The following is a 26,880-nucleotide window of genomic DNA, read 5'->3' on the forward strand; positions in this document are numbered from 1 at the left end:
CTCGGTAAAACAGTGCCCGAGTCATGCACCTCGACCAAAAAGTGTCTGAGTTGTGCACCTCAACCAAATAGTGTTTGAGTCGTGCACCTCGGCCAAACAGTGCCCGAGTCTTGCACCTTGACCAAATAGTGTCTAAGTCGTGCACATCGGCCAAACAATGCATGAGTGGTGCACCTCGGCCAAATAGTTCCCGAGTGGTGCACCTCGATCAAACAGTGCCCAAGTGGTGCACCTCGACCAAACAATGGCCAAATGGTACATCTTGACCAAATAGTGTTTGAGTTGTGTACCTTGGCTTAAAAGTATTCAAGTTGTGCACCTCAACCAAATAGTGGTCGAGTGGTGCACATCGGCAAAACAGTATCCAAGTCATGCACCTCAATCAAACAGTGCTCGAGTGGTGCACCTCGACTAAATAATGCTCGAGTTGTGCACCTTAGCCAAACAGTGTTTGAGTTGTGCACCTCCGCCAAATAGTATCCGAGTTGTGCATCTCGATCAAATAATGCTTGAGTCATGCACGTCGACCAAATAGTATCGGAGTCATGCACCTTGGCCAAAGCAGTCGACCCAGCCAGCAAAAGGCACCAAGCCATGCCCCGGGGGGATGATAGAACATATGGTGCATTGCGTCAACACAACACCTCAGACTCGGATGGGACGACCGCCTGGTCCCCCATTGTTCGAGGTCATATAAGACGATGCCACATAATACATAGTCACTTCGGAAAGCTCAAAACGATGTCGATCTATGCAGGCCAATCGGCACTCACGTGAAAGGTATGAGCCAATCGCCCGAGTCAACGACTATTAACATACCATGTACGATTGACCTTCGTTCACAAGTATAAAAGCCAACCTCCTGACCAACTTCATAGGTGGAACTTCAAACACTCAAACTCCTCCTAACACCACTTAACACTGACTTAAGTTTCAGAGGGGTCGAGTCGAAAAATCCCCTTCGCGACTTCGACCTATGTGCAGAAACTTGACAAGGAAGGAGTAGCAACTAGGCGAGGGAGGAAGAGCAACTCCTTGCTCTATCTCGGATCAATTTTGAAGATGAAGCCTAGACCTGACCTAACGCTGACTACCCTCGTTCAAGTAGCCACGTGAGCGGCTCTACGTACTTGGGATCGTACTAAGCCGTGCTAACTTATTAGCCGCGACATAAAGTTGCTTTTATACATATACATATACATATACATATACATATTTATTGTGAATGATTAAGATTGGAAATCACATTTGATAAATTTAAAATTTAAAAGAGATTAATCAACTTAATTGGTAAAGATAAGTTTTGAATCAAATCCCGTGTTAGGAACTTACCTTTGTTAAACAGACAAAAAAGGAAAAAAAGATCTTCGTTACCCCTAAATCTCAAGAATCACACTGCACACTACGACTTGACATCCTCAAATCGATTTTGCCTCAGAAATCAAATCTTTTTCCACCCAAAAAGACTTGCAATCCCTCTCCGGGAAACTTTAGGGGCCGTGCTCCCTCGGCAAGCTCTGCAGCGTATCGGACCACCTCCCGGGCGAGTGGTCGCTGCTGTTGGACGACGCCACCACCTCTGCCCTTGCTTCTCTGATCATCCGCAGCACCTCCTCCGTCGGCGGCCGTTTCTCCGCCTCGACTGCCACGCACGCGACTGCGATGTCCAGCAGCGCTGTGAGCTTCTCCTCGGACGGCCCGGGGTCCTCGCCGAAGTCGTTCTTCTCCCGCTTTCGCACGGAGCGGACCCACCTGGGGATGTCGGCGCCGCGCTCCTCCACCAGGTCGTGCATGGCGGTCTTTCCGGTGAGGAGTTCCAGGAGGAGCACGCCGAAGCTGTAGACGTCGGAGAGGGGGGTGAAGGCGGGGTTGGGGAGGCGGGACTCGGGGGCGCGGTAGAAGACGGCGGCAGCGGCGGCGGAGGAGGAGGAGGAGGAGGAGGAGGGGGAGGGTGCGGAAAGGTCGTCGTAGGAGGCGGGGAGGAGGGAAGGGATGAGGCCGTAGTCGGTGAGGCAGGACTCGAAGTCGGGGCCGAGGAGGACGTTGGAGGGCTTGAGGTCGGCGTGGACGGTGGGCGGGTTAGTCTGGTGGAGGTAGAGGAGGCCGGCGGCGACGTCCTCCGCGATCTTCAAACACGACGTCCAATGAAGCGGCTTCCCGCTTCCGGAGGGCCGCGACCCTGCACGCAACCACATCACACAGCCCGCACGCATCACGTAGCAGCAAAAGGAAGAGTAGAACACTTGAGAAAGCTGTAGCAGTACAAGCCATGTATCGGGGACCGACCACACCTACTCGTGCCCCAAAGAGAGAGAGAGAGAGGAGCTTCACTGACCATGGATGAGGGAGAAGAGGCTGCCGTTGGGAAAGTAGTCGTAGACGAGGAGGCGCTCATCCTTGGCATGGAAGTAGGCACGAAAGGGCACCAGGTTGGGGTGGTGCACGCGGCCGAGCTCCTCCATCCGCCGTCGGAACTCCTCGGCGGGCGGGCGGGACGCGTCCTTGAGCCGCTTCACCGTCACGATGAACCCTGACTCCATCACCGCCTTATACGTACTCCCCACCGTTCCCCGCCCCAGCGTCTCCGCGGACGCCCGCAGCAGCTCCTCCAGGCTGTACATCTCCCCCGCGCCGCCGCAGAACACCAACTTCCCAACATCCTCCGCCTCCCACGAGAACCCGCCCTTCCCCCCTCCTCCGCCGTCGCTGCTGCCTTCTTCGAGGGGCTTGCTGCGGCCGCCTGATCCGTGTCCGACGGATCGGCTCTCGATTACTCTTCTTCTCTTTCTCTTGTATGCCAATAGCAACGCCACTGTCAAGCAAACTGATAAGAAGAACGCCCCGGCGACGGAACTGGCGACGATGCCGATGATCCTTCTAATGCTTTTCTTGTGGGTGCGAAGGAGACGCGGAGGGATGGCGTTTACTTGGTCAAAGGATGATTTTGGACTGTCAGTGGGAGGCGGAAAGATCAACTTCTGGGTGCAGGGGGCTCCGATTTGATCCCCGCAGAGGTTGGGATTGTCGAGGAAAGAGGAGCGGTTGAAGCGAGAGAGGGAGCGAGTGGCGGGGATCTCACCAGAGAGGTTGTTGCCGGAGACATTGAGGTAGAGGAGACTGCGTTGGTCGAGCGGCGGGATCTCCCCCATAAGGCGGTTGTCTTGGAGCAGGAGCGCATGAAGCCGCGGTAGGCCGGCCAGGGACGTCGGAATGGGGCCGGAAAGGAGGTTGTGGGAGAGGACGATCACCTTTAGGCGGTGAAGAGAGGCTATGGTGACCGGGATCCGGCCGGAGAACTGATTGTCGCTAAGGAAGAGGGATTTGAGGTTGACGAGGGGGGAGAGGTCGGGAATGGCACCGGAAAGAGAATTGGCCTTGAAGCTGAGAACGCGAAGTTGGTCGAGAGGAGCGAGGAGTTCCTGAAGCAACGTCCCGGTGAGGTTGAGGAACTCGACCACGAGCTTGGTCACTCTACCATCAGGAGAGCACTGCTTCACCCCCTTCCACCCGCCGCAGAGCTCAGAGACGGCTTCTTGGCGCCACGGCAAGGAGTCGTGAGGATCAATGGAAGACTTCAAGGCCAAGAGCGCGTCGAAGTCGCCGGTTCTCAACTCGACAGCGGCGGAAGCGCGAAGGAACGAGGACGGCAAGCAGACGATGAGGAGGAAGAAGAGATAAAAATCATACCTTGGAGAAACAGGTCGCACTTCCATTGAGAGCGACAGTAGCAGAAGATCATATATAGCAAACGAGGGGTGGCAGAAGGTGCTTCAATGCGGCGTTCTGAAGGCCGCCATGGGAAGGGGGACGAGGAGGGAGTCAAGTGTAACCCCGAGTAAAGGCAAAACTCCGGTCTTCGACTTCGAGCTTCGAGAAGAATTGTATTGAGTTCTCTCCAGGTGGTTGAAGACAGCGAATCCGTCGAGGTCTGTGCTTCACGTGAGTCAGCCACAGAGAGCATGACAACGTTTCATGCCTTGACCGCTGAAGAAGACGAAGAAGATTAAACGAACATAATTGAGTTGAAGAAAGATGTCTTAAAAGGAGTTAAAAAGAGATCGGACGGAACCCAGAGGAGAGCGACAGATGGCGGGAGCTGTTGCAACCCTGAACAGAGCTCGCGCGTCTCTCTCTCTCTCTCTCACACACACACACACTCATGAAGCGAGTGTGAGAAGTTAAAGCTCCGCCAGTAGCAGCATACGGCGACATCAGTCGCTTTTAATGATCCCGAAAGCTTCCCAGCGCGCGCGCGAGGGACGCTCTCCGTGCTCGATCGATTTGATCATGGCGGTGGGTCCACAAGGGACCCACGTCCGGGTACGGTGCGGGTGGACGTGGTCGGGGGTGGGGATTACTGACGCGATGGGCGTCGTCCGGAGCCATGTGGGTGTCGGATCTGCGCCTACGATGTGGCTGTTCTTGACGCCTCGATTCCACATGGCCTTTGGGTCCCGCCACGTGTGCCTCCTGCACGCAGACCACCTGACCGTTTTCTCCGACCACTTTATCCCTAGCCTTTGAGGGGTGATGTGGGCTCCAAGTGGTGTCCCGCCATGGTCACCTAACCCGTGAAACCCTCAGGGGTATTTTGGTGGCCGTACACACTTAGTCGTTGGCGTCGTCACTTACCGCAAGGACACGGGTCGCCATCGATGGGTCCCATCCAGCCCCTTGTTGCGCCTCCAATAGTCGAACGGAGCTGTCGGGCGGGTAAGCCGCAAACGAGTCATTGCATGTTTTCGTGCTACCATGGGAACGGTATCGCATGCACGAGACACCGAGAAATGTACGACGCGGTCGTCGCGGTGTTTCGACAGCGGTGAGATTGATATCGTTTTTGTCACTTGTAGCGTCCGTACGTACACTGGCTCCACGTGAATGTGATTCGATCACTGTATGGCGTTTGGCTGCGTCCCGTGCACGCCCTCCCATGTCATACGTATCTCGTGTGGCGGGGAACTTTCAGGGGTCCACGCAACCGGTTCTACGCGATGAGATGAAGCCAGCTGTCAACTCGGAGCCAATTAGATTTGGACGCGTGCATAAACCCTTCGATCGTATACGTACAATACACGATACATGAAGACCCCAACTGCATAAATGCCATTGCAAGAAACTCTTGGCCGAAGTTTACTGCATTTTCTGTGATTGTGATTTATTGGCTTGTAGAGAACCAAATTGATCGAGTCATTTCTCCATCAATAGTCACATTACCACGTGAATTCAACCTTGCGGTCAAACTCGGGTCGCCAATCCAGTTTCTTGTGCCAGTTTGTGTTCCGAGAGAGGACGACAAATACTGCATCGCCTGAAACTAAGTATTGTAAAAGCCATCGACATCTGATTGATAGGACAATTGATTGGTACCACCGAGGGTACTTAAATCCGACTCATCAAACTATCAACTCAATTAAATGAGAGTTGAACATGGGGTGATACAATATCTTGTATTAAAGATCATGTGTCCTCGTTAGCACAGTATAGATAAGCATTCATCACTCGAATCTTTTTCTACATCTAATATTATATTAAAAGTAAATTTCTGATTAAAAATATTTAAAAATTGATAATAAAAAAAGTCGTATTAAAAAAAATTCTCAAGGAATATTTTTTTAATAATCATTTTACCTTTGGCCCCATTAGATTCGTTATCGTGTCTGTCTTGCATTTCCTCGTGCCACCCTTGTTGTGCTTATTCACGATCTTAACGTGAACAAGGAGGAGGTGCAAGACAAGAATTGTCATCACCTCTATGAACCTGCATCACCTCCTCTACCATCTCCCATCATCTTTATATCGTCGGACTTGTAACCCTTGCATGAAGAATGAGAGGGCGACGGAGAAGGCGAAAATATTGTCATTAACTTGATAAAAAATAAATGATATATTTTAAAATATTTAATCTCGACTCAATGATAATATCCATTGTCAAGTTAATTTGGTGTAAGATTGGTGGCACACAACTATTTCAGAAAATTTTAGATAAAATGTTCTAATATCTTTTTCTCAAATATCTTGATGAGTTTGAATTATAAATATAAAATATAAAATTCAAGTTAATAGGAGTAGAACCAACCAGTTTTTTCATCAATTTATTTTTTTTTCACTTTAACATTGGATTAAATCATGATGTTACTATAATCTTCATATCTAAGGGTTACATCAAGAAAGAGAAATATACCCATTTAGTCCATATAAGTTAATCCATAAACTAACGAATGAGATGAGTGAGTTATTAATTTCAAAAAGTCTAAAATCATTTGTCTAAAACATTTAGCATAAATTAATAATAATATATTTATTAAGTCTTTGTCACTCAACCCAAAAGAGTTTAATTATATTATTTTGATCTCCCACACTTAATTATGGTGGCTCCAAATTATGTTGGGTCATTTGACATGTTCATGCACACATCAAATAGTAAATTGAATTTGATATCCATTATCACACGACTTAAATCATTATGAACGTTATTTTAGAAAATATCCATATTTTAGATTTGTTTCAATTAATACTTTTATTTTACTTTATTAAAATAGTACTCTTAATTTATAAAATACCTAAATTATTCTTCAATTTATTTAAATCTATCGTAGCCTTTTGGCTCATTATGATTTTATGACCATCACAATAAAGATATTATAAGATATATTTGAAAACACCATAAACGATCTAAAAGGAATCTGAATCAAATTAACTATAAATCTAAAAATATAGTATAATAATAATCAAAACGATATAATATAATATCACTTATATTATTATTAATAGTATTTATAATATTTTTAGTATATAAATAAAATACTATAAATGTTATTAAAAACACTGTAGACAAACCAAATAAAAATACTATAATAGTTAAAAACTAGTTAAAAATAAGTAAAAAAATTAACAAAAATAATTTTTGAGGAGTAGTTAGGTATTTTCAAATTAATATGGGTTTTCTTTAAGGAAAATCACTCAATAAAAATTACAAACCTCAATTAAAAATTATTATATTAATTAAACTGATAAATAAATCAAAGCATAAAGGTTGAACACAAGAATCCGCAACTCGCGTCCCTCGCCCAGGCGGGCCATCGACACGCGATAGGATGCCGTGCGATGCGCTGTGCTCTCCACCACCGTCGGATCCACCGCCCATATCGGATTGGCCTTTTCCTCTTTTGCCTCCTTTCTATATCGCGCTTCGAAAATAAACCGTTTCTCGCTCTCCCTCCTCTCCCTCGATTCCGCCACCCTCGTGTTCGATCCCGGCGAGTAAGGTCCGCTCGCCGCACACTATTAGCCCCCGCCGAGGCGCCGCCTTATGGCCTCCTCGTCGGCCTTTCTTGCGCTCCGGAGCGCCTCCGATTGGTGGGATGAGGTGAACAACTCCAGCCTGTGGCAGGATCGGATCTTCCACGCCCTCTCCCTTCTCTTTGGACTCATCTCCGTCGTCGCCCTCGTAATCTCCCTCTCCCCATCTCTCGATCCCGTTTCTTGAATATCTCTTTCAGGATTCTGAGCGCTAGGGTTTCGATCTACTAGCGTTATCTTGTTGTGATTCCTGGAGTATTAGGGTTCGCCAGAACGAGAGATTCGACTGATTCAAGGAGTGCGTATTTGCTTGTTGTCGTTGTCGTCAATACTCATCTATCACATGTGTTGCAGATTCAATTGGTTAGGATCGAATGTAGAGTACCCGAGTTTGGCTGGACGACGCAGAAGGTCTTCCACTTCTTGAACTTCCTCGTGAATGGGGGTTCGTAATGCTTTTTTTCCGGTCTTTGTTTGTCTAGTACGCTTCATCTTGTTGTACTCATTGACTGCTGCCGCTCGATGACGTTATGACTCTTGCTATTTGTAGTTCGGTCTCTCGTCTTTGTGTTTCGTAGGGGCATCCAGAAAATAAACCCCGTGGTGTGCTTCATGCCCCTTTTTGGCTTTCAGGAAGCTCTACATGATGGTTCTTAAACTGTTCTAATGGCATTTATTCGGGTTTCAGATAATTCAACATATTCTACTGGATTTGCCTGGTCTTGCATTCTTTACTACATATGCTCTGCTGGTTTTATTTTGGGCTGAAATCTATTATCAGGTAAGCTTTCTGAATATCTAATCTCAGTTGCTTGCAGGTTGCCTGATTTGTGCTTATTTATTTATTTTAATGGTATTATGCAGGCACGTTCTGTGTCTACTGATGGGCTTAGGCCAAGCTTCTACACAATTAATGCGGTGGTCTATGTTATTCAGGTAATGGCAGTTAGTACTTTTTCTTAAAATGAACGTTGTCATTCCTTGCATGTTTTTTCTGTTTTTCTTGCGATAGAAAAGGATTTATACATTCCTTTCTGTTTATTGTCATGTTAAACCGAAGCTTGCTCTGAATTGTCCCTTATGAAAATATGTGGTGGATTTTAGGTTTTATCATATCAACATGAAATGCATGAGTAGTTTCTTACAAATTATGGAAACCTAAACATTTAAGAAGCATGTAGTGAAAGACAACAAAGTAGTAAGTCTTTAAACTACCGAACAGTATAGTTTGCATGTGGCTTTGGTCTGTCATAACCTATGGCAGATTTAATGGAACTGATTTATTGTATGTCACATCCTATATGGAACTTGATTTGGAGTTATGGGTGATATTTTTTGACTTTGCCAATAACATTCTTAGGTTTTGTTGCATGGAAAATAGAAGAGGTACTAGGTGCCAAGTAAGCATGGTTACCTACTTTTGTCCGCTTTGTTTATAGTAAAGAAAGTGTAATTGTTAAAATAAATAAAGGTACTATGTCCTCACTTGAGCTGTATACTCTAAAAGTCTCTTACATTCTCACACTTCACACAAATTGAAGGTCCTGCTACTCTATCCATGTGATACCAAGCAGGTCATTGTTGTAGACAGTCTTCGACGTAGCTCAGTTTGAATTAAGACAGAGTGATAAAATTTTGATGAGAAATGTTGGATGACGGGGAAGAAGAGGGGCATAGTGTGGAATAAAAAAAAGCTCAACAGTTTAGGTGTGACTTAAAAGAACCCCATATCATAATAAAGTATGTATCTTGAGATATCATGCCAATTAAATGTGAGTTTGGATTGGTCTGATCATATACGAGCCTTGACTCATGGGTAAAAGCAGTTCCTCTTATTGCAAATAGCTCCATCTTTTGTTAGTGTAGACATTGTATTGAAGAACAACTAGGAAGAACACATGGAAGATCATAGGAGATCATGGATCCATATATGTCTTGTTCCATGGTTTCTAGCAAGTTTTCAAATATTTGTTGATGGTCGGAGCGGTACATGTCAACATCCCAGTGCTTGATATGGGTCAGGACTAGTCAGTACCCTTAGATCAGAGACGTCGTTGGCGAAGGAGGCGACAATGAAGGAGGATGTAGGTGTCACGATCTAACTCAAAATACTTAAGTTGAACTTTGCAGTAGTACCATTAGACCCCTATAAACTGATCTTGGTCTTAGCCCACTTTTGATATGGGACTATACCAGGGTGTTACAGTAGATGCAGAGGCAAGGGTAGAGAGAGATGGTTGACAACTTTACAGTTATTGACCAATGAAGAGGGGAGAACGCTTGTGTTAAAAAAGAGAGAAAAACTTAATTTATTCTTAAATTTTATGCCGGTCTTATTTCAATTAGGCTCTCCGACAAGGTTAGTGTACCGGACGGTTTACACTATCCCGAATTGGATTGAGCAATGTTGCTAGATCCATGTACCAGTCATGGCTTGGACTAAGAACCAACCCATAATGATCAGGATAATAACCTTGATTCCTAGGCTGTTTGTGAGTTACTGAGATGTGTATGGCACATATATCTTCCAATACTTGCATATGACTAACCTTTTGCACATGAATTTGTCTATCAATACATAATCTAATGTAGAATACAATATTTTATGGAATGAACTGACACTAAATAAAATTCCAGTTTTAATTATTCGAGCATCACAAAACTTAGATGTTGATAGTGAAACCTTAAAACAAATGCTGGCCATGTAAAAGTTAAGAGATCAAAGAGATATCAAATTTGTAATCCTTGAAGCATTTCAAGCCAGAATGATCAGCAAAGAAATAAGATATACTGTTTTAAGTGAAAGCAATTGGAAAAAAAAGGGGAGCTGGTGAACATCTTGTATGCATATCAACAGGGCTGCAGGAAGAATAGAAAAAAATAAGAGATACAAATATTTTTAAAGATTTGATCATATTAAGGTTCTAATAAAGAAAAATGGATGGAACAGTCTCATCAAGGGCTGCTGCAGAGAGGTACTCATACAAGAGTCACACAAGTGTGCTATCAGATCAGTATATAAATCTTTGTAGGAGATTCATGATTTTTTCAATCATTGCAAGAGAGTCATGGATATCATAATGGAATTTGAGCAAGAGGATATGGGTCTCATATGGTAGTAGAAAGAAAGAACAAAAAGGTCAGAGAAGTAGTGGTGTTGAGCGGCACAGTTGCAGTAGAAGGGAGGGAAGGAAGAAAAAAGAGAGGGACATAGAGGAGACAAGAGGGAGCTTTTCTGCTTTTCAATCTGTGTGGCTTTTTCACCACCTGACAAGGGAAATCAGCTGGGTGACTTGGTTGTGGACCTTAATCTTTGCTGCTTTATTGGTGATTGGATCATCTTATTTGATTTTATGGAACTTGTTTTCCACTAGCTTGGTCTATTGTCATTAATCTCATGTAGCTTAGTGTCCAATCAACAAACCATATTATGTCTGCAACTGCAAATCCACAAAAAATTAGAAAAGCTGCTTATCTGATAATTTAAAGTTGTCAGGTTATCAGTTAACTCGAGGTGCTAGATTAGAATTAATTAGAAATACAAGATTCTAATCCATTTACATGAAAACTTCTCCCTTGATTTCTCTGAATACTGAATGAACTTAAACATTTGACAAAAGATAAAAGATATGAAAAATAAAAATAAGTCTGCACTGCCCAATATATATTACTGTATTGCTGACAAATTAACAATGTAAGTTATTTGCAACATGTTTTCTTACTTGGCTAATGTCATTATTATCCTCGACATTGCTTAAAGCTAGGAATTTTTTTCAGACTCTGTTTACCTTGATAGATCTCGCTCCTTTGTCTATGTCAATTCTATTCATGTATGAAGAATGAGTGAGTTGGGCTGATTGCTATCAGATGAAAGGCCTGCATTTCCTTTTTAGTAATCGTATGATATCTGTTTAACATGATAGTTGGTTATCCTAAGATCATTTGCTAGCATAATTTCTGCTATATAACATCTGTCTTTTCTATATCTTCTGGAAATTATGCTTCATCATCACATTGCATAATGTATGGATTTCTTCAGAATAAAAGAAACCACCCCCTCCACCCCACTAAAACAATGTTTTAAGCAACACTAGAAAGGTAATTGTGACTTTAGGTGTTAAGACTTTTGGCATAGCAGGCCTCCCTCTCCCTCTAGGAAGCCCACACGACATGCTATTAGCTCAGTGGTTGAGCACGTCCCTGATAATTGCCTCATTGTGCATGGGCTGTGAGGGCTCTCAGCCACATGGATAGTTCAATATGCTCATCAGTGCCTGACCTCATAAACCAAGCTCTACACTTGCATCAAGCTCTACGCTCACATCTACCTTTGGAAAAATAAAGGCTAATAACCTGCCTTTCTACTCTTTATATAGGAGAAAAAAGACATCATCCAAGATGCCCTTTTCATCTTTTCTTTTGGCCATTTTAAATCAGATGAGTCTGAGTAAAACTGGTTGGCTAACATACATGAGATTATCTTCTGTGCGTAACACTATGTAGAAGTTAGGTATTAATACATCAGATTAGTTCAATATTGTTTTTAAATTGTTGGCAGATCTCTCTTTGGTTAGTTTTGTGGTGGAAGCCAGTCCAAGCTATGATCATTTTATCCAAGTTATTCTTTGCAGGTTTGGTTCCCCATAATCTAACTTATGTTTCATAATCTATTGTACTTGGAACAAAATATTATTTGTTTCATAAAATCTTTAATTCTTATGGACATTTTATGGCAGGTGTCTCATTCTTTGCTGCCCTTGGTTTTCTTTTATATGGAGGGAGGTGAGTTATCTCATATGCGCTTATATACCAATATTTCCTTAAAGATCATATTTAAATTTTATGTGTACCTTTGTTTGTTTTTTTAGGTAATATGTTGCAAGGATTAAGTTTCAGTAAAAAAAAAGTTTCAGTAAATTACACTATCTTGCTGGTGTCCACAATGGTGAATGCCATTGGCATATCCTTTTGGACACCATGCAATCACACATGGAGACACAGATAGAGTAGGAAAGTGGAGAGGGGAGGAAATGGGGAAAGCAGAAAAGCAAAAAAAGGGGAGAGTGGGTACTTTGCATCTTGATGGATGAAAGTTGATTGCCTCCAGCTTTTCTCAAATAACCAGGTCATTCAATGCGGCGTTAGGTTTTAAACTTGAGCATTTGCAGTCTTGCATCACCTAATAATTATTGATTAGCTTTCCTGTTTTGTCTGTACCAATTCCCAGTTAATGGGCAAATATAAGAAATCGGCAACAGCAGCAGGTCTAAATTAAGGTTAAACAAAAAATAAAAATTCCATTCTGAAAGATGTTACCTCCAAGCATTGGCTTTGTTCCTTCTTTGTGAAATTTTTTTTTTCTAATACTCAATATGGGCCATGTTAGACATGAAATTGGAGGATTAAATCTCAAAACTGTACTTAACCTGGTTGAGTTTGGTTGCTAGCTCTACCGTGTATGCAGCCTGACCTGACACAAAAAATGCTTACTCATCCCACAAAGAAGACTTATGCTACATGATATTAGAAACAGACAATATGATTTTTTCCAAGAGTCGTAACTTTGATGTTGCCTTTATAGATGAAACTATGGAGGATTGTATTGATCAGGAAAGCTGATGAGTAGGCTATAAATATTCACATACGATTCGTTGGATTGAAAAATTTGATGATTCTTAACAAAAATATAAGCTCTCTCCCTCTGTGTTTTATTGATATTTTTGTAATTCATAGGCTTTTCTTAATGTTGAAGCGCTTCCCTGTTGAATCAAAAGGGCGACGTAAGAAGTTACAGGAGGTATCTATGAACTTTTCTACTCTTCACTTGTCAGCATATTTGCCTATATTGATTGCTTTTTTTTCCCCTTGCACAGGTTGGCTATGTTACGACCATATGTTTCCTATGTTTCTTGTTGAGATGCATTATGGTAAGCATGAGAATACTTATTATCTAGCTAGGTTAATATTATATCTGTTAAATATTTGATTTGTTTTGTGTTAGCATTTTAATCATTGAATTACAGATTTGCTTCAACACTTTTGACAAAGCTGCAGACCTTGATGTTCTGGATCATCCAATTCTGAACTTCATATACTACCTGGTATGGTCCATATTTTGCAGTTCTTGGATTTAAAATAGCTTGAGCTGCTTTATTTTTTCTACTTTCAGTTCATCTACATAAATTAGGGTAGTCGACTGTCTGCATTTCACCTGTATGGTTAAAAGCTGCTCCTTTTAGGGCCTATATTTCACTTATAAAAAGATTATGTGTAGCATAATAGGTGCTTCCTTTGTAATATAAGCTAGGGTCTTTCTTTCTCTAGTTAGTTTTCGTTAGTCTTAATGTTATAGATTTCCAATAATTAAGAACAAAATTAGTCGGGGCCACTTTAAGTCTCATTTGTTCTCTTGAAATGGTATCAAGCTAGTTTTCATTTTAGCCTTAATATGTTATGGGTTTCCAAGAAATAAGAACAAAATCAGCAAGGACCACTGCAAGTCTCATTTGTTGTTCTCTTGAAATGGGTTTTCTGAAGAAATTTTTTTACTGAATCTGAGATGGTTATTATTAGTTTTATGTCTAGATGCAAATGTATGTCACATTCATTCAGTGACTTGTGGGTTTCTTTTGCTTTTGCAGTTTGTTGAAATTTTGCCCTCAGCTCTAGTACTTTTCATCTTAAGGAAATTACCGCCTAAACGTGGGATCACTCAATACCATCCAATCCATTGACTTGGGGTTCCTACTTTTGTTGTTGATGAACTCACCATAAACCAATTAGTCTGCGAAGCCATTTCATGCTGAAGTTTACAGGGAAGAAATCAAGAAAACTGGCATCCCGTGATGATGGTATAACTACTCCCAGAATAGATCTGCTTTATGGGGTTTGTAGGAATATAATGATTTGTTTTGAAGTCCAATAGCAATGTAAATATCTGCACGATAGTTCATTGTTTAGTTTATCCTGCTTACTAATTCTGTTACTCTGGTTGTCATGTGATGTTCTATGGACACTCTCAAACTACTTGCTACCATCATATAAGCGATTACTTTAGTAACATGGTAATTATTTAGTGAAGATCGATACATCTGTCACACTCTTGATACTTAAGTATCTGCATTTGAATTAGTTTATCTTTTTATCAATTGTATTCCTAAACTATTGTACTTCTTTTCCAAGCTTTGATCTTTTCATTTGCTAATAGGCCTTTTTCTAGATCAACATGTTCAGGTACCATGAAGTTGAACACCAGAATGACAATTCTGTCTCCATGAAACTATGATAATACATTATGGTGGTCAGGATCTTTGAAATTTTCTGATGTCAGGGAAAATCCAAGAATCCCAGCTAAATGTTTAGATTCTTGGACCAGGTTTTGACGAACCATTACCAAACGTTGCAACACCGAACACTCTTTGCTTTAACTATCGATCTTTTGGTAGTGTCCTTGTGACTAATTATTGCTATCAAAATTGAAATAAATGAGTGCTTCACACGAGGAACACTTTATTTTGCCAGCAAATCATGTTTCTGCATAACTCACGTCCTAAAACACGGAAGAAGCATAAAATGTTTCGCATACCTTTTCTGCTGCTGATGTTTGAGCTCGTTGGAGCGAGGAATGCGTGTTTCTTCTCCTGAGTTGGGTGGGTCTCCTACATTAACCGCCTCTCCATAAACTAACAGTCTCTCTGAGTGTTGAATGTTAGGTCGAGCTTGGTGACCATTTCTCTCGAAGTTGTAGATGATAGATGTGTTCATCAATAACGCTCCCGGTGTTGACAAACCATAACACGTTACGACATTGACATGTTACAGCTCTCTTCGTTGAAAGCACCACTGGTATAATGATTGTCACTATCTATTAATCTGATAGTGCCGATCTCGCTATCTTTACAGGTTAATATTAAGCACATAAATAAGTTTCAAGTTTTTTAGATTTATAAATATTTTAATGTCAAACTTTTTTTTTCGGGAAGAATATTGTCAGATCCATTCGAGATTGGAGCACGGTCAGATCAACGAATCAGATCCTGCGACATGATGCCGGTCCATGTTGTTGACTCGGTTTGATTCAGTTGATCGTTGACCGTATCACTTGTCCTTCAACCAACCCAAGTTCTAATTTTGACTTCGACTAGGCCAATTCAGATTCGGATCTCGCACCTGTGATCCGGGTCCACAATGTTTCGACAAAAACCAGCGGAACCCAACTGACCCGACAAGCCCCCGTCACGTGACCGCCACTACTGGAGAAGCCACCAATGTGATGCCGCCTTATCCTTAATGCCATATTACACTTTGGATCCGACGGTCAGGCGGATCCACCTCATTAGCCCAAGTCCAAACCAACCTTGCCTTAGCTTAACACAAAGGTCACGTTCTATTTAATTACCGAAACACCACTCTCTCTCGTTCTCTCTCGGCGCTAGTCGCGCTGTTCAGTAATATTAAGTGATCTACAGCCTCTTTATAGAGAGAGATTGTTATTGTGGTTTATCAGGGACCTATAAAAGGGGAAAGAAACTAGAAACTCCTTTCTCTCTCTCTACCGTCGCCTTCTCTCTCTCTCTCTCTTTCTCTCGCTCGCGCAGCCGCAGGAGCTTTCGCCTTTCTTTCCCCCAAAAGGTGAGATTCCCCCATGCCAAGCCCTGGGGCTGATTTCACGCCTATAAATTGAGATCACATACTCTTCTCCTCGGATCTGCCAAGATTTGCTATCTCAATCGTTGTCTCTCACGCCCCGACCCGTTCCTGAGATCTTAAATTTTCTCTGTCCTGTGCCCTAAGCTTCGGATTTACCTTTCTGCATCTTGTATCTGGATCTGCGACCACGAGGTTGTGATCGATCGTTATCCCTTATTTCCTGCTGAGAAGAGCTTGCGAAGTTCGGAGATGGAATCTGACGGCGGGCATGAGGCAATCCAGCCGGTGACTGCGGAGGAGGAGGCGCTGAAGCGGAACACGGACTGTGTCTACTTCTTGGCGTCACCGTTGACCTGCAAGAAGGTGGATTTCCTTTTCTTCTTGGCTTTTCCTTTGCTTTTAGCTCTTAATGGTGGTAAAGTTGCAGTCTTTTCGCTTCAGCCTTGTCTTCTTTTATTTTCTTTGCCCTGATATGTGTAATCCTCGTGTGGGTTTGCTATGAATCCTGGCCGGTGGTTGGTCTTGGTGATGTGAAAACATGAAGCTGAAGTTGGTTGCTAAAAGTTAAGGTTTGAAGCGCATTTAATTCAATTTATAGTCATGTGATGATAGCGAGATTAAAAACTTTTCGTAGACAACCAACAAATTATGGGAAAAATATATAGTTTGTTGTGCTTGTCCCCGTGAAAGGTGTCAACGATAGGACAACCTGTTTTGCCTTGAACTTTTTTCAGCTTGGAGAGGTTAGTAATGTGTTGCCTATTTTCCCTACAGTATCATCGATGAGGTTGCCTGTCAGTGAGAATTACAGTCTGACTGGCAGATTGGAAGGTCACCTTAGTTACATCTTACGAATAGTTTGATAAGTAGTTGCTCTTGTTATGTGGTATACGTTAGCATCAGTCAAACCAATTATGGGAATTTCACTTCATTATGCAAAAATACATATTGATCAAACTAATGAAAAGTCAGTCATTCACATATTAGATATTTTATCTGGACTCAGTTGACATAGTATGTTCCATACTGTTAATTATTTATGTTTTATGGGTCACTTTGGAACATATCGTGCTGGTGAACCTCAATTCCGATAGAGGGTTGAGGCAACGCTGAAGATTATGATAAGCTGAAATTGTCAAAGAATAGTGTATAAGTCCATCCACCCTTGAGAGTGACTCCCCGAGTTTCTCAGGGGCAAGGCCCATGTGGTTTCAGGTTTGATTTGTGACAAAGAATATGTATTCATTGTTTTTAGTATATTTTGCACATAACACCTTGCAGAGACCATTTGGTCTTGGGCAGGGAAATGAGAAATTATTTGAGGGGGACCAGCATACACTAATCTTATTGAGGGCAATCAACTTAAATTGACTTATGCAAGGAACCTGTATAAACATTACTCTAATATCTTTTGAACTATTCATTTAAATCTCTTATACAATCAAACATTTTGAATAAACTTTTGTGGTCTTGGGATGGGACCATGTCAAGCCATTAGTACTTTTTGTTTTATTATGCCATGTGTTATAATTTTGGCATATGTTTCATGTTTAAATCACTTTGACCTCCTTATCTATCTACTTTGTCTTTCTCTCAGTCAGAGTGGGATCATTTATCAAAGTTCCATGAAATTTTTTCATTATTGAATCTTGTGGAGTGTTCTTAAGTTTTTCTTTGCATTAGAGGAACCTTTTTTTATTCTTTCTGTCAGGTAGAACTCTTAAGTATGACCCTGACATTTGCTGATAAATGACAATCTCATTTTAACTCAGTGAATATTTATTACTGAGGTATAGGATTCAATCTCTTAATCTGTGCATTCCCTATCTAAATATGTTTTTCCTTGACAAAACCCACGTATATGTCCTTTGTTAATTATTATCTGTAATTATATTGATAGAAATTTTTTTATGACTGTTGCTTATTTTTCAGTGGATTTGTATGTATCAGACTTGTGCTTTACTTTTTTTTTGTGAATTATCACACATTCATATCAATTTGATAATCATCTTTGAACAAAAAATAACAGATGTTTTCATCATTCAGGGGGGTGAGTGTGAATATCGTCATAGTGAGGGTGCCAGAATTAACCCCAGAGATTGCTGGTATTGGTTAAATGGTAACTGCCTGAATCCAAAATGTTCATTTCGCCATCCGGTAAGTCAGTTGTACAGTTTCATTTGTTATGTAGTATATATCTGCATGAGTTCATCAAAATGCTTGAAAGGACACTTTAATTTACGATGGTGTGTAAATGACCCCTTGGTAGTACTTTTCATGTCAAAGCAAACTTTTTGCTTGTATCGAATATGCCTTTTCAGTTTGAAAATATGAAATGTTGTAAAATTATAAAATTGTTGATTGTGGGCTTCCAAATGAGATTAGAACCTGTTAGAAGCAAAGGGATTTAAAGGACCAGAAAAGCCCATTTAAGAAATCTTTTAGAACATAAGTGATCATTCTATATTTAGTTAATCTAGGAAAATCCTGATTGCTGAGACCAAGGAAATTGCCTATGAGTTGCAGCCTCTTTCCTTCACTTCTGTTGAGGGGAATTACACACTGACTTTTACAACCTATATCAATACTGCACTGCCATTACTCATCTTAAATAACGAATGAAAGTGCACATCCATTGATTGCCTGTGGTCTTTGTGCTTTTCTGTTTTTTTTCTTTTCATTTGCTATCATAGTCAATGGGGTTCTTATTGCTGTTGGTTTTTCAGCCACTTGATTCCTGTTTTACAATGCCGGCTCCAGTGACTACCTCTAGACCAATTCCACCTCAAACTGCAGCAACATCAAACCCTGCTGCACGTTCTCCTCCTGGTAACATCAATAAACAGATTCCTGGTAATGTCGGTAAACAAGGTGTTCCCTGCTACTACTTTCAATGGGGGCAGTGTTTGAAAGGTGAAAGGTGTCCTTTCATGCATGGGCCACAGGCATCTAGCAGTGCTGTTTCCCAGCACAATGCAACAACTTCTGCATATCTTGCTGAATCACCACAGACAAGTAAGAAGGGTACACAACAGAGCACTAGTTTGCAATGGAATGTTGCTGAACTAGATAAATCAAGGGTGGCTGTTAACATGCCAGTTGAAATGCCACCTGCTACAACAAAAAATGTTACCAAAGCCGAGAATGTTATTAACAATGAGCCATCAGCAAACAAATTATTGTCACCGTATTCATTGAATGATGAGCCTTCCTTACTGCCACAGATTACTCTTTCTGTTGGCAGTGGCTATACTCTAAGCCAACCATGGAGTCATCAGGTGCAGCCTTGGCATGAGAAACCCGAGAATGTTAGGGATACTGATGAGTTCTTGCGGGAACATTCTCCTGGTTTTGATGTACTTGTGGAAGATGATAGTAGTCACCCTGATTACTTCCACAATGAAGATAACTTTAGAAGGGTGTCAGCTCATGATGGACAGAAACTTGAACCTGAAGATGATTACGACAACCACCACAGGCATTACGAACCTTTGACCAAGTTTGACAGGGATCGATACAATGCCATAGGCAAAGATGACAACTATGAAAATTGTGGCTTGGAACCAAAGACATTTGATAGGAACTTGGGCAAACCATCATCACTTGAAAGAAGAGTGCGTGACAATGAAAAAAAACTTGATGAGGCAGATGGCTCAGATTTGCGCCATCAGCTACTTAAACAAAGAAGGCTTACCGGTTCAGGGTCTACTGAAAGTCCTCATGGTCGTCATGAGCACCACCGGAGGGATGACCGCCACGCTGAGGAGAGGGGTTATGGCCGTCATTCTAGAGATCAAAGACAATTGCCTGTAAAGAGTTCCATAAGCACTCGTCTGCAAGGTAGAATTACATTCCCTGGAAGATCTTCAATTGAAAGGGCCAGTGATTTGCACTTGGAGAAAGAGAGAGGCAGGAGACCTCGAGGAAGATTGTCACCAACAAGACAAATAACTTACCAGCTGAGACATCCGGAAAGAATAAGACAGCAACAAAGCGAGGATTTTAACAAAGATACAAGGAATACTAGAAACAAGCCAACCAGAAGAGACGACACTAACTCTCTAGATTTTGTTGGTCCAAAATCTCTTGCAGAGCTGAAAGGTGCAAAGATCACTGGGAGTTCTGATGTGCAGTCGATCACAAGTACAGTTGCTAATACCAAACTGAACAAAGAGAATTCTGGAAAAGTAGAGGGGCTTCAGGAATCAGAAAATTCTCCATCATTTGAAGGTCCAAAACCACTGAATGCCATTCTGAAGAGGAAAAGGGAGTCAGCCTATGTGGATAGTGAAATTTCTACTTGCCCATATGAAAACAATATAGGTGGTGGAGAATCTGCTATCAATAGTTCTGCACAGGCAGCAGTTGTAAATTTGCCACCAGTTGCTTTACCAGAAGTAGAAAAGGAGGGCAACTATAGAATTGATCATGACGAAACACACGAGGTTAAAGCAGTTGAAGAGGAAGTGCAGGAGGAAGAAGAGGAGGGTCTGATCCCTCCAGAAGACAAGGAGCTAAATTACAACGATCAGTCATCCGCCAAAGCTGGTGCTGTTGAAGCTGAAGATGGCATGGATTTGGAAAATGTGGAAGATGAAGAGCTGGAAAATTATGATCAGAGAGATGAAGATTTCGAGTATGAAGCAGGGGGGGCAGAAGATGGCGAGAACACATTCCAGGATGATGAAGACGAGTTTGATGATGAGGACGACTTTGCAAGAAAGGTCAGTGTCATGTTATCCTGAAAGCAAAGGTAATGTTTATCGGTTTTGCTTGCCGGTTCTTGAAGAACCTCAACCACCTCCAATCTAAGTAATCTACAAACGTCTTGGAAGATATTGATGGCATTCACATATTTTATAAGCTCACAGCGGCAACTCCTTAGGTTCAAATTTGATGAGAAGGGGCCAAGAGGGAAGTTGAGAAATTTCAGAAGACATTATTTAGAGGATTTCGACTTTGCTTTCTTCCTGATTTCCTAATTATGGGTTCTTCAGAACCCAGTTTGTATCATATGCCGTGCACCAAATGGATCGGTAATGAATCACCCTAGTGGGGTATCTTACAGCTTATCAAATCTGATCTATTCTCTTATGGCACTGCACCCTGGAGAGCTTCATGGAATCCAAACCGGAATATACTCTACTCGAAAATCATGTTGAAGACGAGAAACTACCATGAGAAATCTCAAACCATGTTTCGGTTACCTACATCATCAATACTTACAAGCAGGTTTGTTCAGTTGGGATGAAGAAACTTATTGCATTAATCGTTTCTCCGTGCTCTGTTCCTTTTTATATTGAACTACAAACGTCTTCTTTATATATACACATTTCAAGCATAAAAGTGTTCTGATTTGAATTGCCAAGTTTAGTGGAGCATTAATTTTAATTTGAGCTTTAAATGACTGCGTCAGTTATAATCTTAACTATTTAATCCCTTCAGAGGTTGCATGCACAAGTCTTGTATTGGAACAAAAAGACCGTAGGTTGGTTTCGCAGGATGTTCTGAGAGCGTTTGAGTTCTTCAAGAAACCTTTATTTGCTAGAGGATTGTGTTCTTTCCTTCGATTCCAGCCATTTACTAAAAGCCAAATGATACGATTTCCTTCGGGAATATATGCATATTTTTAATATGTATTTAGAAAAAAAAAAGAGTAGTGAATATGTATTCAGTGTTGTTTGATGAAATTATAATTTGATAAATTTATCATTTTTAATAATTTTTAATATTTATTAAAAATAAACAGATATTTTATTTAAAATAAAAAATAAATAAAATAAGATATATAATAAATAAAAATATAATAGTATAAATTAATATTTTAAAATAAGTAAATAAAATTTATCTTTTAGAAGACATATATTATATATTTTTTTTACTAAATAATATTGACGATGTTATAATTTTAGATAATGTCACAAGTTACTTTGAAACCTTAAAAAATTATATTAATATTTCATAAATATTATAAATATCAACTCATATTTAAAATATGTATCGATTTTTATAATATTTTTTTTAAATTTCAATGAGGCTTGTGTTCTTTTTTTTAGGCTCACGGTATTATTTTATCACAAATGATCTCAAAAATATAATAATACCATCCACAAGTACTTTTAACTAACTTAACTAACGGTATTGGTTTATCGAAAATGATATCGAGAATGTAATAATACCATCCACAAGTACTTTCAACAATCAAGGCGTGGATAGCATAAATTGCATCCACGACAGGAAGAGACACGCCTGGATGTCTTCCTATGCCTTTCGCATCTTTGAAGTGCAGATTAGCCATTCTGATTATCGCAGTTCAGATGTGTATCAAAACTTTGGTAGCTAAAAGAGAATAATTTTAAAACACTTTAATAGCAAAAAATATATATATTTTTCTACGAGTGAGTTGACGAAGATAGAAGTCAAACCCAAAACCTTGCGATAAATAAACTATTAACGTCAAATTCTTTACAAAGTAAGTTAGTTATCATCTTCAAATATATATGTATTTCATTGCATGTAATCACAACGATTATTTTGACAATTTGTAAATAAGGAACTAAGTAAAAAATATCACAGGCATTCCATAGTTATTTAGCTGCAGATAGGGAATATGTCACCTAATAATAATCTGATTTGGTTATTTGCTTATGAACATCATATTCAATTATCCAACTCTTACATGGTATTAGGAGATAACTGTATTGATAGATTCTGTCCAACAGATCCTACAGAGTCTCAAAAGGTTTTAAGTTCTAATTATTACCCATAGGATAGACAAGTCACTAACATCAATCTAAATAAGCTGCACCCCGAAAGTGTTCAATCCGTTCACTGCACGAATGGAACTATTCAAATTTCTTAATCAGTGAGAGATCATGCAGCATTTTCTCAATCGCATCATCTTCAAGCATCCGCCCTTTGCTCTGAGTTAAAAAGGATATTTACGGAAATTATAATCAGTTGCAAAATATAGTCAAACTCTCCAACCAAAATTAGATCGTGAAGAAGTGAATGTAAGGAAATATCAAGAGCTACAAATTACTACAAACAAATCATAAACAGAAAAATAGCATGATGATGTGCTATTTGTTGTCACAATAATTCCGAAGAATGGGCACACGATGGGTCCGTTCATGACTTGAATGTCCTATAACAGCAACTAATCAAGGAAAGGATATAGGACAATAACTTGAGTGTTAGTACTCGAAAGCAACTTCCCTTGATTATCTTCAATCAAAATTCAGGTCATTTTGTATTCAGACAAACTGACAAAGTCAGTCTTGCATGTCAAAACTGTCTCCAACCAATCACTTTTATGTTTGAAAAATTATGCAAATGTTTTGTTGAACTGCAACAATCTCATTAATTACATTGATTCTACCCACTGATCCAAAAGCAGGGGAATGTATGATCCTTTTCGCATAAGTTCTATCCAACAATTCAAAGATGGAATGTGTGTATATGATCCCTACATTATCATCAAAAAAGCTACCCCACGAAAGTGGTTTGTATCATGTATCTAAGGTGACTAAATGGGGGACACTGGAGGCCCGTGGCATTTTTGGAGAAAATTATGGGTCCTGACGCCATGATTGTTGAAGCATGTAAACAGGGTGATGCGAATACAAATTTCAATTGTTGAAACTGCACTTATGGGCTAACAAGATAGGAAAACAGTAAGCATTGTTGGAGTTCCTCTATTTGAAGATTTTGTATAGTGCTCAAAGAGAAAGGCTATTGAATAGTGACAGTTTCTAAGAAGTTTATAAAGTTTCTATTGGAGAAAACAAGAAATCACTAAAAAAAGGAATCAGAAGTCCTTGTTTCTCACTTTGCTAAGGAACTGCAGCAAGGTTTGGTTTCTCTTCTCAAAAGATACAGAGAACTACCTTTCACCAAAGGAAAACAAGTGATGCAATTAATGATACCCTCATACCTCTAAATGTGATGGCTATAGCAGAATGTACAGCAAAGCTGATTGTTACTATGTCACAGAATAATCTTAAACAGGACAATGAGGAGAACATTAATACTTCCAGGGGTGCAGTGATCAAGCACATGCAGCACAGAATGAAGAAGCTAACAAATACATAAACACATGAGGAAATAACGGGAAAAGGACTATTGCAAGCTGAAGTCAGTAATGATGTTAATGATGAAAATATGATCTTGATTGAATTACATAAAACGAACAATAAAGGCAACAATAAGAAGAGGTGGAGGACAGGCCTGCCTTGTCAGCAAACTGTTGCAGTGTGGAGCATGGAATAAGCATTTGATTGGAGTAATTATTTCGATGAAATAACTATAGATTATTAATTGATATCTCCAGCATGTCATGTTTCAGAAGGTTCATAATGATTACTTTAGATCAGAACTCTCCAAGATAAAACTTGAGACAAGGAACCTCCATGAGAGAGAAAGATGGTAAAGCTGAAGAAAAGAACTGCTCATGGTAGGGCACATTCTTACCTTGATAGATGGGACAATTGCAATAGCTTCTTCAACAGTTTCAGGACAGAGATTTCCGAGCACACAAAGCTGCAAATACCAAGCAAAAATTAACAAATGATGAAAATGTTATCCAGATGATTCTGGCATGCTTCAGCCAACAACTAAGTAGGTCCATACCTCAAATTCAGCCAACTTATATCTGCTTAACACTCTGATAATTCAGTCAAGGGGTATCAGTACTGATTTTCAAGATAAACAAATTACAAGAAGATGCAATAAATTAAGATATTGAACCAAACATTTACAAGTAAAGTGGCTCAAATTCTAACATCTCATTCACCAATGCTAGCTTAAAAAACTATCTAGATCTTTCCATTATTGAGTGTACAGATTCAAGGATACTCTCGGACTTGTCTCACTGCATCAGGGTTCTTGTAGCGGCTAAAGCGCTTCACATACTGCATTGACTTTTCAAACACCCTAAATTATGGAAATGCAACTAAAATGTCACTATTAAAAAGTGAATACCAAAGCATACATGGGAAAAGGGAAGTGAAAAAGACATAATAATATAAGTAACAAAAACACTCACTGGGATATCTGGTTTGTAGGATCATCTGACGTCTGCTGAAGCTGGTCATATTTATGGTCCAGAATACGTGCAACTTCACAGTTCATCAAACACTTTGCCTTCAAAAATTCTGGAATGTTGCAGAAATAATAACAGTAACATCCATTGACCAGTAAAATAATTTACCAAGCAAGAAAACGTATGAAAGTTAAAATAACTAATTCTTAATGATGATATTAAACAAGGTCAATGCAAAAATATATTCGGATGAATTCTAACACACAATACATACAGCTCATTTTCCTCCTAAAAGCAAACAATCACAAACAACAGATTGAATTTTTTAAAAAATCATTAACATATTATTCCTAGTGTCTCAACATTAAACCTTTCGCCTTATCTAATAAGTTAATCCACCTCTTTTTCCAAGTGCAGCATGTGAGTATCCTCAGGGATATGTAAGTTACTAATCAAAAGGGGAAGATAATGTTTAAAAGCTTTACAATTAATCTATCAACACAAAGATCAGGGTTGGAATCTCTAGCACCCTTGACATACATATGGGCGAAATTGGATCAGCAAAAGCAAGACGCCATAAAAAGGACTTCTCTCTGTTCAAAAGCTCATGATTATGAGGAACATGCATATAGCCAACAAATGGCAGGTCATGGAAGTCTCATCCGTGCTTACAAAACTCAAGGGAAACATTCTACAACCATAAGTTAGTCGATCAAAGATTTGCAGAAAATCTACAATAGAGAATATCGAAGGTAAACCAACACAATTGGATGGACGCGCGAGATATATCACCATCGACGGATGTCACAGGCGCGATATAACATCGCCAACAGGAACTAGCAGATGAAAAGGTGGATATGAGGAATCGCTCACCTTCGCCGATCTTTAGTTCGGCGGCGTTCTCTTCCTCCTCCCCAGACATGTTCGCCCGGCAAAGAAACTTGAAAGATTCCTGGAGAGCAAATAAACATCGGAAACGCAATCGATGATTGCTAGGTCAGAAAAGAAACAGATTCTACCCGAAGGAGGTTCAATGGCCCCCAACAAGAGACACACAAACAGAGAGAGAGAGAGAGAGAGAGAGAGGCTCACACGAGGCGGAGACGAGGGAACGAAAGGTGGGCGTCGACGGAGTGGATCGACTTCTCTGCGGGCAAGTGAAACCCTCGACGTAGGGTCGTCAAACACAAAGTAACAAGTTTCATATCAATTTCCCGAAAAGTCCTTTTTCGGAGTATTTGTTCTCAATTATGACCTCTTTCTTCCTGCGTGTCCTGTAAATTATATATATATATATATATATATATATATATATATATATATATATATATATATATATATATATATATATATATATAATATTATATTATATATATATATATATACATATATATATAAAGGATATTAATTCGAGAAGAAAAGCCATTACATCAAGTGGGGAAATGAAGAAGATTATGAAAAAATGATTAAAGGGGTATGCCCTGCTGCCAATTTATTTGAATGGAAATGATGTACTTTTTTTTTAGTTACATTCATCTAGTGCTAAATCAAACTGGTTGTCTTTAAATAAGCTTACAATTTATTATTATTATTTTTTGCTACACCATGGTATTATAAATCTCCACCAACCTTAATTATAAATCCCGTTATAGGTTATCAGGTTGGTTATATGTATGATATATTCTTTTGAAGATTTGATTGATTTTGGATTGAAACTAATATTATTGTTAATGGATGACAATATGTTAACAAATTAAGCTTCGGCATACCCACAATGAGTGAAAATTAAATCTTCTGCACACCGACTAAAATTAAGCTTTTTCTTAAAGGCTTCAAATCAAAAGATAAAAAAGGAAAATTTTCATAATATCCGTATGATACACATG

The 26,880-nt window shown here is 40.1% G+C and overlaps 4 protein-coding genes across 5 annotated transcripts; 2 read left to right on the forward strand and 2 right to left on the reverse strand.

The window, feature by feature from the left end:
• Positions 1-1,334: 1,334 nt before the first annotated feature.
• LOC135598605 (inactive leucine-rich repeat receptor-like serine/threonine-protein kinase At1g60630) lies at positions 1,335-4,184 on the reverse strand. The gene is made up of 3 exons (XM_065092682.1): positions 4,070-4,184; positions 2,336-3,984; positions 1,335-2,179 (listed from the first exon to the last, which is right to left on the reverse strand). The coding sequence occupies exons 2-3, from the start codon at positions 3,711-3,713 to the stop codon at positions 1,491-1,493; spliced, it is 2,067 nt and encodes a 688-aa protein (XP_064948754.1). The 5' UTR covers positions 3,714-3,984; positions 4,070-4,184; the 3' UTR covers positions 1,335-1,490.
• Positions 4,185-7,180: 2,996 nt separating this feature from the next.
• LOC103982783 (tobamovirus multiplication protein 3) lies at positions 7,181-14,382 on the forward strand. 2 transcript variants are annotated; one of them, XR_010481613.1, is made up of 11 exons: positions 7,181-7,450; positions 7,657-7,747; positions 7,853-7,905; positions 7,991-8,083; positions 8,167-8,238; positions 11,861-11,933; positions 12,039-12,084; positions 13,036-13,099; positions 13,176-13,229; positions 13,304-13,403; positions 13,944-14,078. XR_010481613.1 is itself a non-coding variant. In XM_009399811.3 (11 exons), the coding sequence occupies exons 1-11, from the start codon at positions 7,313-7,315 to the stop codon at positions 14,034-14,036; spliced, it is 855 nt and encodes a 284-aa protein (XP_009398086.2). In that variant the 5' UTR covers positions 7,181-7,312; the 3' UTR covers positions 14,037-14,382. The 2 variants fall into 2 exon arrangements, 1 of the variants encoding a protein (XP_009398086.2); XM_009399811.3 differs by having other exon boundaries at positions 13,326-13,403; positions 13,944-14,382.
• A 1,477-nt stretch (positions 14,383-15,859) lies between these two features.
• Positions 15,860-21,045, forward strand: LOC135598607 (zinc finger CCCH domain-containing protein 32-like). Its single transcript, XM_065092683.1, has 3 exons — positions 15,860-16,314; positions 17,998-18,108; positions 18,678-21,045. The coding sequence occupies exons 1-3, from the start codon at positions 16,201-16,203 to the stop codon at positions 20,694-20,696; spliced, it is 2,244 nt and encodes a 747-aa protein (XP_064948755.1). The 5' UTR covers positions 15,860-16,200; the 3' UTR covers positions 20,697-21,045.
• Positions 21,046-22,562: 1,517 nt separating this feature from the next.
• LOC103982761 (DNA-directed RNA polymerase II subunit 4) lies at positions 22,563-26,220 on the reverse strand. Its single transcript, XM_009399777.3, has 7 exons — positions 26,087-26,220; positions 25,868-25,946; positions 24,998-25,106; positions 24,808-24,885; positions 24,583-24,616; positions 24,424-24,492; positions 22,563-22,874 (listed from the first exon to the last, which is right to left on the reverse strand). The coding sequence occupies exons 2-7, from the start codon at positions 25,914-25,916 to the stop codon at positions 22,797-22,799; spliced, it is 417 nt and encodes a 138-aa protein (XP_009398052.1). The 5' UTR covers positions 25,917-25,946; positions 26,087-26,220; the 3' UTR covers positions 22,563-22,796.
• Between the last annotated feature and the right edge of the window lie 660 nt (positions 26,221-26,880).

Source organism: Musa acuminata, chromosome BXJ2-1, assembly GCF_036884655.1.
Source record: "Musa acuminata AAA Group cultivar baxijiao chromosome BXJ2-1, Cavendish_Baxijiao_AAA, whole genome shotgun sequence".
Lineage (NCBI taxonomy): Eukaryota > Viridiplantae > Streptophyta > Magnoliopsida > Zingiberales > Musaceae > Musa > Musa acuminata.